At 47.1% G+C, this 13,706-nt stretch overlaps 1 protein-coding gene across 1 annotated transcript in view; it reads left to right on the forward strand.

The window, feature by feature from the left end:
• Window positions 1-8,928, forward strand: part of CCDC13 (coiled-coil domain containing 13) — a gene marked incomplete at its 3' end in the record, with an annotated part of 35,598 nt that extends 26,670 nt beyond the window's left edge. The window contains exons 13-16 of the mRNA XM_082499354.1: window positions 535-689; window positions 6,785-6,899; window positions 7,433-7,587; window positions 8,873-8,928. Coding sequence (XP_082355480.1) covers window positions 535-689; window positions 6,785-6,899; window positions 7,433-7,587; window positions 8,873-8,928 — 481 coding nt within the window. The remainder of the gene's footprint in view (window positions 1-534; window positions 690-6,784; window positions 6,900-7,432; window positions 7,588-8,872) is intronic.
• Between the last annotated feature and the right edge of the window lie 4,778 nt (window positions 8,929-13,706).

The following is a 13,706-nucleotide window of genomic DNA, read 5'->3' on the forward strand; positions in this document are numbered from 1 at the left end:
TGCAGAGTGAACCATCAGTTTCTTTTCCACTCACTTCCTTCCATGGTAGTGTCTAATGGCCAAGTTTATTAAAAGCAACATCAAGTTTCTTTTCTTACTTGCAAATAACTGATGCAAAACAGCTAAACGCTAGACAGTGTTTTTATAAACTATTTTCCTTCCAAATTTTTCCAGTGTGTTTAAAAAAATGCAGTTTATTACCCCTGTAATAAAAGGTCTGTCTTCAGGAATCTGCAGCTTGCCTGCTCATCTGAGTGGTAAATTCACACAAGTAGCCAGTGTTAAGGGATCTAGCCAACCTCCATTAATGAACCCGTTATTTCCAACTGTACTCACTGATTAATTCTGTTTTTCAAATTTGGAGGATGTCATCCGGAACAATTGCACTAGGATTTTTGCCTTTGGATGTATGGAAAATTCTCCTTTTCCCTCTGTTGGGAGCTATGAAGCTTGAAGTAGGATTCAGTATCGAAACTGACTGATTCTTAATAGTCATGACATAAGTAAGCTGAACTACCTTTTTTTGCCTATCAGAGTGGAGGAAAGCAGTGGTAAAGTCTTGGAAGCTGAGAAGAGGCTTCAGGAAGAGCGGCGGCGATGTGTCATTTTGGAACAGCAGCTTGAGAAACTGCAAATGGATCCAGGGAGGAACACAAGCGCACCGAAACCTCCCCTGAGGAGCAAACCAGGTGAGGTGGAGCACTTATCTACAGCTCTGTCCCCCGTCCCACTTCTTTGGTTAATAGACAGCAACAACATTTGGACTCTTATCTATCAAACCCACACAAGTGCTTGACCTTACACACAGCCATTTGGATCTACTCAGACCAGTGGACCGACACAGAAGGTGAAATCCTGGCCCCACTTAATTCCAAGAGGATTTTGCCACAGATTTCAATGGGCCCAGGAGTTTTGCAATACATTGTTTTCATGGGATGACAGTCTACAGAAAATCTTGTCACCGCTCTGTGTTACCACCATGGCCATTACTGTGCTCCTTTTGCACTTCTGCCTGAGAGATTCATCTGAAGGTTAAGAGCAGAATTAAAGGACGCATCCCAATTTAAGGCCTGTCAGTGTCTATGAAAAACTATTGCTGGTGATGAAGTAATTAGATCTGTTGTAATTTATTATCCCATGAACATGGTAATCTCTTGCTATAAATATGAAAGCCTCACTAGCATAGTTAAAGGAGAAGAATTCATGGTGGATGTTAAATTTTTATTTCCCTGATCAGATCCTTTTATTGCTTAAGGACTCTGATTCTGTAATGTGTCTAAACCAATAAAATGGCACATATTCTTAAGGAAACTTTTCCAGTAGTTCCCCTTTTTATGTGTATTTTCATAAAGTAAAAAGACTAAACGCCAGGATACGAACAGTAGCAATAGGAATTTCAATTTGAGCAAATATGAGGGTGCTGTCAGGCTGAGTTCCGGTGATTAGAGAGGTCACAAGCCTCATCAGAGACCTTGTACAAGCTCTTGGCCTGCCCCACGCTGAAACGCACGATCTTTGGCCATAGGGCGACTGCCCTGCAGCTCAGCAGGTGCATGGTGTGGCTTCCCATCATGACTCCATCCAGCGCTACGGTGTGTATTAAGGCTACCTCATCACCTTAGAGCTGACCTGTACTGAGCACTATGACCTGTGTAAGCAGTCACCTACTTTTCCACCTGCACTGGTGTCTTGTTTCTCCTTAGGCATGGGTCAGACTGAGGTAAGAAATGCTGCTGTAACTGCATTCCAGTTCTTTGCATCTCTCATCATAGTGTTTTTGGTCATATGCATGTTTGACAGTAAGTTCTCTCTGAAGCAGGACGGTGACGCAAGAAATCACAATGTTGTTGTTCACTATGATCTCAATTTCATACAGGAGAGGTAAGGTCTCCAGTGTAACGTCTACACGGTGTTTAGGAGCGCAAGGGAAGCACTGCCATTCACCCATCCAGTGTATAGAGAGAATTAGGTATACAGAAACAGGATTCAGAGGAACCTGAACGGGGACTGAATGACTACTTGAAACCTACTCCCCTCTGTAAAATAAGGATCTGTTCTTTAGAGCAAAACTGTTGTGTCCTTAGAAAGGGCTCCAGCCAACACTGACTCATTCTCATGTGTTTTTCCGGAAGCACTGATTTTTAGAGCTGTCTTACCTGTATTAACTGACAACCTGAGGGCAGAAAAAGTAGTGAAGGAAAACTTAGATCCTAATAGAAACCTAGTGCTTAGAAACAAAAAGTGCTGCAGCCTCTGGACTTTAGGATATAGGACATTTATCTTGATAAGACAGCACTGCTGGGCCTCACAGAAGTGGTATCGTGGGATGTCCTTTGTGATTCCCCGGACGGTTTGCAGGTGAGAGGTTTTGGAGCCCTCATATGGTTCTGCAGATGCCCAGAGGAAGAAATCAGGGTGTATGAAGGGACAGATTGTAGCCAGGTGAGAGCTGTGGGACTACAGCTCTCAATGCTACACTTTTTACTGCCTTAAATAGTATGGGAGCATTTTGGTGCTGTCTTCTAGAGGAGAATTTAACTGTATTTTTGAGTGCTTAGACTTTTATACAACCTGGTAGTGTAAAGTGTCGATGTTCCATTGGTGTTCTGTTGTCATTCATGTGTTCCACTTAGATTTCCCTTGCAACCCCAAAGAGATACAGTGATAAACTCTTCAGGTCCTAAGCCATTTTGGTCAAGTTGTTGTGCTGTATAACAGTTTGGTAACTCACCTGTGGGAGATTGGCATTTCATAGCCAGAGGAAACAGGCTGTTCTTACCAGTGTGACAGGTTCCGTCTTACTAAATATTTAGTTCATTAGCCTTGTTTGCATAAGGACTAAAAGCAAATGTAGACAAGGATTGGCAGTAAGACTAGTAAGGAGAAATCCTCTCGAAGTCTGTAAGATGAGGAGGTAACAGTCTATTTCACCACCCTTCTTTGAAGCAAGCTCAGCCCCTTGTGATGTGCCAAAACTCTCTGGAGTTTGTACAAGAAGTGAGTCTACAAATCTGTAATATACCTCTTCAGCAGAGCATGTAGGTTATCTAAATGCTTTCATGCTGGATAGTTGAGGAAATGACAAGGAATAAAAAGCTTGAATATAAAATAGAGACTAGAGAACCTGCTAATTAACATAATATTTTCTTTTCTTTCTGAAAGTGCAAAATTGGAGAGAGCTGATCTAATTGCTAATCTAATGTTTCTAGTCTCTTCAATTCAAGGGAAGTAGATAATGATGCTAAGTAGCTAGAAACAACCCAGTTGTTTTTTAAAATTATTCATGCTTTTAATTTTTTTTTCTGTCTTATCCAAATTTCTAATTAGCAAAGGATAATCCCAGAGGAAAACAGGTAAGTAACAGCAGGTTTTCCTCAGTCCTATAAAACACAACCTCAAGATCGGAAGCATCAAATCTTTAAGGATGCTTTCCGTATAGCACAAGAGCTCTCGATCCCCAGGTGTAAGAAATCAGGAAAGGAGGGCAAGAGACCAGTGTGGCTGAGTCGCAATCCGCTGGTCAAATTAAAGGGCAACAAAGATGCACAGGCAGTAGAAGCAGGGACAGGTATCCTGGGAAGAGTATAGGGACACTGCCCGGTTGTGTAGGGATAGGGTCAGGAAGGGCAAGACACAGCTGGATCTGAACTTGGCAAGGGATGCCAAGAAAAATAATAAGTGCTTTTACAGGTATGTCAGCCAGAAAAGGAAGGTCAAAGAAAGCGTAACTTCACCTGATGAGCAAGACTGTCAAACTGGTAGCAACAGACAAGGAGAAGGCTGAGGTACTCAACAACCTTTTTTGCCTCAGTCTTCACTGGCAACCTCTGTCCCCACACCTCTCGAGTGGATGGACTGCAAAGCAGGGACTGGGGGAGAAAAGTCCCACTGTAGGAGAAGATCAGGTTCATGACTACCTGAGGAACCTGAACATACAGAAGTCTATAGGACCTGACATATGCATCCCAGAGTTCTGAAGAAATTGGCTGATGTAATTGCCAAGCCACTCTCCATGGTATTTGAAAACTCATGGCAGTCAGGTGAAGTCCCCAGTGACTGAAAGAGAGGAAACGTTGCACCCATTTTTAGCAAGGGCAGAAAGGAGGACCATGGGAACTACCGACCTGTCAGCCTCACCTCTATGCCTGGGAAGATCATGGAACAGATCCTCCTAAAAGCTGTGCTAAAGCACATGGAGGGCAGGGAGGTTTATTTGAGACAACCAGCATGGCTTCACCAAGGGCAAGTCCTGCCTGACTAACCTCGGGGCCTTGTGCGGTGGAGTGACTACATCAGTGGACAAGGGAAGAGCTATAATGTCATCTATCTGGACTTCTGTAAGGCCTTTGACGTGATGCCCCCAACATCCTTCTCTCTAAATTGGAGAGATACGGATTCGATGGGTGGACTGTTTGGTGGATGAGGAATTGGTTGGATGGTTGCATCCAGAAGGTAGTGGTCAATGGCTCAATGTCCAGATGGAGACCGGTGACAGGTGGTGTCCCGCAGGGGTTCATATTGGCACCAGTACTGCTTAATATCTTCGTCGATGACATAGTCAGTGGGATCAAGTGCACCTCTAGCCAGTTTGTGGACGACTCCAATCTGAGTGATACAGCTGACAGGCCTGAGGGACGGCATGCCATCCAGAGGGACCTGGACAAGCTTGAGACGTGGGCCCGTGTGAACCTCATGAGGTTCAACAAGGCTGGGTACAGGGTCCTGCACCTGGGTCAGGGTAACCCCCTGTATCAGTACAGGCTGGGGGATGAAGGGATGGAGAGCAGCCCTGCCGAGAAGGACTTGGGGGTACTGGTACATTAAAAGCTGGACATGAGCTGACAATGTGCACTCACAGCCCAGAAAGCCAACTGTATCCTGGGCTGCATCCCCAGCAGCGTGGCCAGCAGGGCGAGGGAGGGGATTCTGCCCCTCTACTCCACTTTGGTGAGACCCCACCTGCGGTACTGCATCCAGCTCTGGAGCCGTCAGTACAGGAAAGACCTGGACCTGTTGGAGCAGGTCCAGAGGAGGCCACGAAGATGATCAGAGGGCTGGAGCTCCTCTTCTGTGAGGACAGGCTGAGAGAGTTGGGGTAGTTCAGCCTGGAGAAGAAAAAGCTCAAGGGAGTTCTTATCGTGGCCTTTCAGTACTTAAAGAGTCCGCTGCAATAGAACACGGGGTAATGGCTTTAAACTAAAAGAGAGGAGATTCAGACTAGATATAAGGAAGAAATTTTTTACAATGAGGGTGGTGAAACACTGACACAATTTGCCCAGAAAGGTGGTAGGTGGTAGATGCCCCATCCCTGGAAATATTTGAGCTCAGATTGGATGGGGCTCTGAGCAACCTGATCTAGTTGAAGCTGTCCCTGCTCATTGCAGGGGGGTTGGACTAGATGGCCTTTAAAGGTCCCTTCCAACCCAAACCATTCTGTGATTCTATAAAAGCATTTCTTAGTTATACAGCATCGCCTTTTCTTCTCATATATTTTTGTCAGAGTCCAATACTTTCCGACCAGGTTGTTTTTTTATTTTTAGATATTCCACATGACGAGGATTTAGTGTTTCAATACCAAATTTATGTATTTGATGATATTTGGTGTTAGGTAGGATTTTAATTTGGAAAAGTGATACAGCAATATAGTGAAATCTCAACACAAGCACAATATAGCAATTGCAATATACACTTGAATCACGAGAGAAATATGATTCCCATTACCAGCCTAGATGTTCACTGTCACGATGCTGTCACCAGTTGCCAGAAAACAATGCATGGGTTCAAGCCCAGTCAAACCTGTTTTCTTCAAAGTTCATTTTGCTGGTTGTTTCATCTTTATACTTGATGTTGGGCTGAACCACGTATACTCTTCGCTCACGTTGGTTTGGCTGGCTCAAGGGAGGTAGTACTTTCTGTTGATTGTTTTAGAGAAGGCCATTTACATTTACTCAGCTGATTCAGCCGTTTATCTACAGCAAAGACCACCCTCCAGTCCCTTCGGTGGTTGGGGTAAAAGTTCAGCATCCTCTACGATAGCTGTGGTCACTTCCTACATTCCTTTCTGAACTTCTTGAGGACATCACTCTTGCCCGTCTTCTCTGAACCTTCTTCCATTGCGGGGGTTCACTGGTCGGTCACAGTTTTTTGCTTCTCCAGTCCCAGTAGTAAATTTGAATTACATTTTCTCTATAACCTTGAAAAAAATTTTTTGTGTCCCTTTGAAATGACAGGAGTAATGCTGCATGTTTTGTGTAGGCATTTATTTTGGAAAGCATTCCTGATTTAGAACCTTAGGTTGAAGTACACGTTTAAGTGCTTTACTGGGTTTAACCTATGTTGTGTTTCTGCTGAGGATCAAAGTGCCTCACAAAAGCTGTTGTAGTGAGTGCCAAACACAAACTTTATCACAGTCATTCAGGAAGCAACAGGTGTCATAATCTTAAGTGGAATGCAATGACAAGATAAACCTCAAACTAATCCTTTCCAACTGTTTCTATAACATTGTGTTGGCCACTTAAATATTTTGGATTCATTTTTTTCTTCTCTGAATAGGTAAGGACACTGCGTTTAGCCCAGAAATGCAAACTCATCATGGTCTAATTTTGATGAAAGAAGATTAAAATAAAAGCCTGTCCTATATATTTACAGTACCATCATGGATATACATAGAACTGAACAGATTCCTTAGTATTTATTCGCTGTTTCCTGAGATTTACTCAGCGTGCTACCAAGTGAAAATGGTTGCTTGTTTTAGGAAAACTCCATTTTGTGATTAAATCTACAGGCCAGTCCATGAGTCACTCAAGACTCAGTTTGAACGTGAGTGACAGAAAGGAGCTCTCTGCAGCCCAGCTTTCAAAGTTGCCTCTGGAATCGCAGATAGAGGAGCTGAGCACAAGGTATGGTTTCCCTTCCTCCATGCGGTGTTACTCACAATAGCTCAAATTCATTGCTGTCCTCTTACAAGTGACATTGCCTGCACCCACTCCTCAGGAGATAAAACCTGGCAAACTCTGTAGAAATCACAGATCCTCAGGTTTGAGCTTGTCTGTGGCATTCTTACACAAATTTCCTAATAATTATATGGATACCCAGAAATGTTAAGCCAATGCAAATGTTAAGCAATGCAAAACACGTGCAAGAAAGACACCTTTTTTTTTTCTTTTTCTTATGCGTTGATTGCGAGCTTATTAGTGAAAATAAAATTATAATCTTTTACAAAAGAGATCGGAAAAGTATCTTGGTCATCTGATACTCTTTTCTATCTCAAAGAGAGAAGGAACAAGTGTTAAATCTGCTCTTTCTCACGCCTGTCATAAAATTACCAGAGAGCGTGTATTTCAGTGTTTTCTTCCCCGGAGCTGAAGCACTGCTCTAATTTGCTTTGGAGCTCCACAGCTCACATGAAAGTTTTCCTTTTGTTTCCTCATAGGCTTGTGATCCAGCTGGATGAGAACGAAGCTCTGAAGGCAGCTTTGGAGACTACTGTGAGAAAGAAAGAGGAAGACTTTAAACTCTATCAAGACACAATGGACCAAGTGAAGGATATCTTTTTACAGGCCATTCGGCAGCGGAAACAAGAGAAGAGTTAAGAAAGATATTCGGAGTCCTTTGGACTGCAAAGCGGGGAGAGAGTCCAGGCATCGTGCCCATGAATTGAAATGCGGTGGCAGTGTAGTTTCGCAGCCTCGGATCATGTCATTTCTTTAGCGTTCGCAGAAGAGGATGAGAAATGGAGATGAAATACAAAAGAGTGAAGGTTTTGCATGTCAGCAAATTCTGCCTGTAAGAGTTAGCAAGCAGCTGGCTCTCAGACTGCACATGCTGTAGGTTGGTGCAGTTTAGGAAGCTGCAGTTCCGCAGTGTGATTTGGGGCAAAACCTTCCTAGTTTCAACAATATTTTCCTTGAGAGGGCTCGATATTCAATATGCCGTTGCCTTTATCAGCACATGAAGGAATTTGCTATTCAAAAGTTATGCCAGCCCCCTTCCAAAGTCGCGCCAGGAGCAAACCGAGATCTGTTTTTATCAGCACACTGATACCTGCCTGTCTCAGGCTTTCCGTAGTACTTAAGCGCTGAGGGAGAGGATTAGCCTGGCCTGTGAATATCTGCAAGTGAACTTTGGGGGGGCTCCACTCACCATTCCAGCCTGTTTCTTTGCATGGACATACTGGCAGCAGAGTTTTCTGAAACTCAGTGGAGTTTCCACTGAAAAGACTGTGCAGATTACCCCTGCAAATCAGTCAGACCTACCTTAAATTCAGCTCAATTCCGTACGAAACTTGCCATCCAGGTTACAAAGTCCCTATTTCTGGGTCTCTTCGTTCATCCATCGGGCAGGTCTTGTTCACGCTAGGAAAAAATGCTAACGCAATGCAGGCAGGTCCTCCCTGCAGTAGTGGCGGGACATTTGGAGGTGCCAAAAACCCTCGTGTCTGTGTCCGTTTCTCTTGCAGCACAGTGAGAACACCAAACGCAAGCTAATAAGGCATTACCATGCAGGCTGCCAGCCGCGCGCTAGCCTTGGGGATTGCAGGCGAATGCAGAGCTAGTCATTTTTGTCTAGTGCTGCTTTGTTTCTCGGTTGGAAGTCTTGAAAGCTCTTCTTTTTCTGCTATGCTTTGTCAGCCTCTTTTTGCGAGTGTGAAGTTTGTCGGACTTTAATCCCAGCCACCGCTAGCTCAAAGTGGATTTGTGGACAGGCAAACCGCCGCTCCCTTCCCCAGCATGGGGTTCGCATCCTGACTCCACTGAGATAAGGTGGAGCGAAAAAGAAGAGAGCGGAGCGGGAGTTACTCCAGATGCGGTGAGGGGTGGTGGCATCCCTGTCTTTTTCCTGCTTAAGTTCAGAGGTGTCTCTTTTCAAACAGTTCATGGAGTTCCTGATGGAGGAGGTCACGGAGCTGAGGATAAGCTCAGCACCTGAGAGTTAACTCTGCCTGTACTTAAGAGCCCGGCTCTGCTCCCCCAGCGCTGGCCCGTAGCTCAACAAAGCTGTTGGGTGTCTCTAACGCAAAAAAAGCAGGACCAAAAGGGTTCACTGCTATATTCCCCCTGCTCACCCTGCCAGTAGCAGCAGTGGAAAAGGCATCTTGCAACCCACAATCCTCTCTTCCCTACAGCTCGAGGAATTGTAAATCCTGGATTGAGAGACGGACACAGTCTCATCCAAGTGAGCTGCTCCTGTTTCTGTTCAACTCCATCCTGATGATTGCGTAGCATGGGGTAGAGTGACCAGACCAAAGAGAAGAAATCAGCCCAGATACACATATTTTAAGGACCTGCAGTAGAGAGCAGATCCCTTTGAAAAGCTGCCTGAGCTGGGGCAGAGGTGCGGAGATTTTGCTATGCGGTGGCTGCTAAATTCAGGCCGGTAGCTTGCGACTGGAGATTCTGATTTCGCTTACACAGAAGTGTGAATCAATAATATTTTCAGCTAAGTACAGCAGAGGCAATCTGCCGTCCTTTCTGACACACGGTCAGCGTTTGTCTTCTGTCCAGTGACGAAGCGGTGACGATCATACTGCTCTCCAGCAAAATTCTTCCTGGGGTGGCTGTGAATCAGCCCATGAAATACAGGTAAGAAACTGGGAGCGCTATGTGTTACAGAGGACATATGGCTCATGAGCACGTGGTGCAAACCTCAGGTGCTGCAACACTCATTCCTTTAAACATACGCTTGTTTGGGGTTCTGCAGAAGCATTTTCTCTTCTTTTCTTTCTGCACAAACACACACAGAGCACCACTGGACACCTTGACAAAGGAACTAAGACGCTATAAAATAGTTTATTTAGAGAGCCAACACCTGTAAGTAACTGTTTATCATGGAAATGTGCGATCTGTCTCCTGTCGCAGAGCAGTAGGGGGGTCTGAACACAGGCCCAATTGTTCAGATCTCAGTTTTCACCTTAGTTTAGAAATGGGAGTTTTGAATAGCTTTGAAATAACAGTTTTGAGATTCTTCTGCACTTCCAGAGAGTGACCTGCCTTGGAATTCTCCCTGTGCTGGCTCTTGCAGCAACTGCTTCCCAGTTTTCAAGGTACGAGACCAATTTTCTTGCAGTGCCTGGAATTTTGTTGCCGAACGTAAGAAACCCTCACAGATCTTGGAAGCAGCAGCCCTAGTTCGGCTGGCTGCAGCAGCCCCGTGTCCCCAAACTCGTCACTCAGAGAACAAAAAACAATGAAAATATTTTTCTCGCTGCCTGCAAAACCTCATAGCTCTCGTCCTCAGCCACAGAATCTCACCAGCGTCTTTTGATGTGCTGTTCGAGCTACAACATTTCTTTTAGGGATATAGCTGGGCTCAATCTGAAGCTTCCACAACCCCCTGCTTTCCTTGGAAGTTTGTCCTCGTGGATAATTACCATCCCGCTAAAATCCCGTGCTTCAATTCTCCTTTGAATGTCTGTGGCCTCAGCTTGCAGCCAGTCGTCGTTACGCTTTTCTTCGTTAGATAAAAAGCGGTGGGAGTACCCAGCGTTTCCTTGCTGGGACGGCCTCCATCTGGTGTAAAGTCGTGTCACAGGCCTCTTTTTGATAAGCTCTGAGTTTTTTCGGCCTCTCGTTGTAGCGAATGGTGGTGACAGGTTCGTGGTGACAACGCTCGGCACCGCTGGCACCGGCTGCTGGATACAGTTAAGCTGCGAAAAACAGCGGGAGGTTAACTTTGCTGCAAGTATTTGAGGCTGTGGATGCTCCTCAGCAGGATTCAGCCAGCTTTTAGCTAATGTATGCCAAGAACACAAGTCCTCCAAACACTTGAGCTGAGCCAAAGGTTATCTCCTACCCTGGGGCTGGGCAGGGGACTTCCCCGAAGCAGCCAGAAAGTGCCTGACAGATGCATCCAATTTTAAACGTACAACTGAACTGCTGGGAATAAATGACCTTTGACGAATCATCATTGTTTTCCTTTTGGCCTGTTTCGAGGCGTCTACCTGCGAAGAGCGGGCATCGCAAGAGTGCCGCTTCCCAAACTGGCCGTAACGTGAATTAAGTTGCATTAGCGTGGTTAAATATAGATCGCATCGACACAGGCGAGCTCTCCCTGCCCTGGGCTCCACTCAGCCAAGTTGGCAGAGGATCAACCAGAAGGTCCAACGCTGAGCCCACTGTAACAGCTCCCAATTTACAGCCGTAAATTGGGGCTGTGGGTGGCTCGTGCCCTCCGCGAGGCTCCAAAGCAGGACAGAGGTGCGAGGAGGAGACAGATTCCAGTACTTCCCGTGGGTAAAGTGGGGAGGAAGCTGGTGGCAAAAGGGGACTAAGTTGGAAACTGCTTTGCCAACCCCTCCGTCAGCCACAGCCAGCAGCTGCTACTGCCCTGCAAGCCGCAGGGCCGTCGCCCGTGCATGACAAAAGGGATGAGGTTCGCCTTTAAATGGAAAAACACTCCAGCAGAGCCCCTGTGCTCTAAATTAAGCCACCACCGAGCCAAGAGGGGTATTGGGTTTCTCCCCTCATCCTGTCCCCTCTGAGCCGGCTGCTCCCGCGGGACAGGGTGGCCTCGCTCAACAAATGCCACCTCAATCCCCACGCGGCTCCACTTACAGCTCCGAAACCCATCTGCAGGCAGGGGGTGAAGCCCTGGGCTTCAGAGCGGCTCGTTTGTCAGTGAGAATAGTTATCTGCGGGGCACAGCGTGGCAGCGAGAGGAGGGGGGGGGTCATCCCACCGTGCCATTGACCTAATCAGGGCTTTTTCTCAGGAACGGGAGGAGATCGTGAGGACAGGAGCTGGAGGCAGTGGGCTTTGACCTGAGGCTGGGTTGTCCCTGCCAGGTGGTGGGAGCCTTCTTCTTCGGAGTCCTTCCCCATGGCAGCAGGAGGTCCTGGAAGATTTGATGGGGTTGGTGTGTGCCATGGGGGACAGGCAGGGCCATTCTGGGGGTGCTGAGAAGGGGTCTCGGGGTGACCTTGGATGGATCAATGGATGGATGGGGCACACAGGCCCCTCTCCTGAGCCTCCCTGCTAGCAGGGAGGTGCCTGCTGAGGTCCTGGTGGGGTTGACATGATCCTAGTGACACGTTCACATGGGGAACCGGATGGGGCAACCTAAGGCAGTATAAAACCACCCATGCGGGTTATTCTAACCCTCTCTCCTTCCAGTTCACCCCATAAAGAGCTGCTCCAGCAGCAGGGAGACAGCAGCGTAACGCAGGAACAAGCAACCCAGCAGGAGGCTCCTTTGGTGTCCCCATCAAACATCTCCAAGTTGTGCTGTGCCTCTCTGGGATGGAGCTGAGAGCCTTTCATCGAACCCCACCACCTTCCCACTCCCTTTCTTGGACACTGAAGAGGGGCCTGGCCTCAGCTCGTGTGCCACGACTTCCAGCCACCCGCCAGACATGTTAAAAAAAAAAAATCATTAAAATCAGCTCAAAGACATAAACAGCCCTTCATTATAGAGCAGCAGCACTGGGGCAATGAAACACAGGGGTGTCCCCTGTGCCGAGGAAGGCGCTCTGGTCACATTAAAAATAAATCTTATTATATTAAAAATCAAGAGCGGTGGGTTTTTTATTTTACTGTTATTTTAATAATATCTATAAATTAAAGCTAAATGATTTTTATCGCCGCAGTTCCCAGAGCCTCATGAAAAGCCGCCACACAGCCTTCCACCTATGTTGCACTTTCAATCCAGCAAGATCACAAATGACTCAGGATAAGAAAACAAAAAAAAAAAAAAAAAAAAAGAAAAATCTGTCATCGGCCCAAAACACTGGAGTTTGCCAGTGCCCAGAGAGAGCAGCACAATGGGGCAGTGACCCTCCGGGATCCCCCCCAGCATCCCCGAAAGCAAGATCCCCATCGCCTCCAGCCCTGCGTTGTGCCTCCAAGGGGGCAAACACTCGGTGAGGATTTTGGGGCTGGTTTTGGTTTCTGCATGGGGCAGGATGGGGATGAGAGGGTTCAGGAGCCACGGAGGGTGACAGGAACCTGTTGGTCCTCCGCTGCCCCTTTGCTCGTTGCCTTTGTCACCACTGCAGTGAGCCGATGTCCATCCGCACCCACTGCCAAGGGGGACGGACACGATTTTCCCTCCTGCAGAAGCTCCTTGACACGTGGCGGTGGCCGGCCATAAACCCCTGCCCTCCACAGGCACACACGGAGAGCGATGAATTGTGTCGCTGTGCTTATCGCCACCGATCTCTTAATTACTTCGCCTCTAAGCACCCAGTCAATTATTCCGAGGTCTGAAGAGCTGAAGTCCTTGGACAGGGACTCAGCTGCAGCGGTAGGATGAAGGCTGGAGCTGGGGGGCATCCGAGGGGCTGGCAGCCGAATCCTGCCCTGGCTGCTGCAAATTAAAGTGGCTCATTAGGCTCTGAATGCGCTGACCACAAAGCCATCGCCAAGGCCCTCTATGGAGAGCCTCTTTCTGGACACACCAAGTTAAATATGCTGCTAAAAAAAACTTTTTTTTTGTGGCCAGTGCGATGATGGCAAAGCTGGGCTGACCTGGGGGGTACCCATCCTGGAGATCCTCCCTTTGGAGCCCACAACATGACTCGTCTCACCCCAAAGCAGCCAATCTACAGCAGGATTTATAAAATCCAAGGTTGTCCGCCTTGTTTCTCCCCCCTGACCCTGCAGGTGGCCCAGGAGATGCTCAGGGACGTCAGCCCCCGTGTGAGCTCTCCCCACATCTCATAGGGGTTTGGTAGGAAGAGCTTGGCGCAGGACACGGAGACGGGCCCGAGG

This window comes from Vanellus vanellus (assembly GCF_965231255.1).
Source record: "Vanellus vanellus genome assembly, chromosome: 2".
In the NCBI taxonomy this organism is placed as follows: Eukaryota; Metazoa; Chordata; class Aves; order Charadriiformes; family Charadriidae; genus Vanellus; species Vanellus vanellus.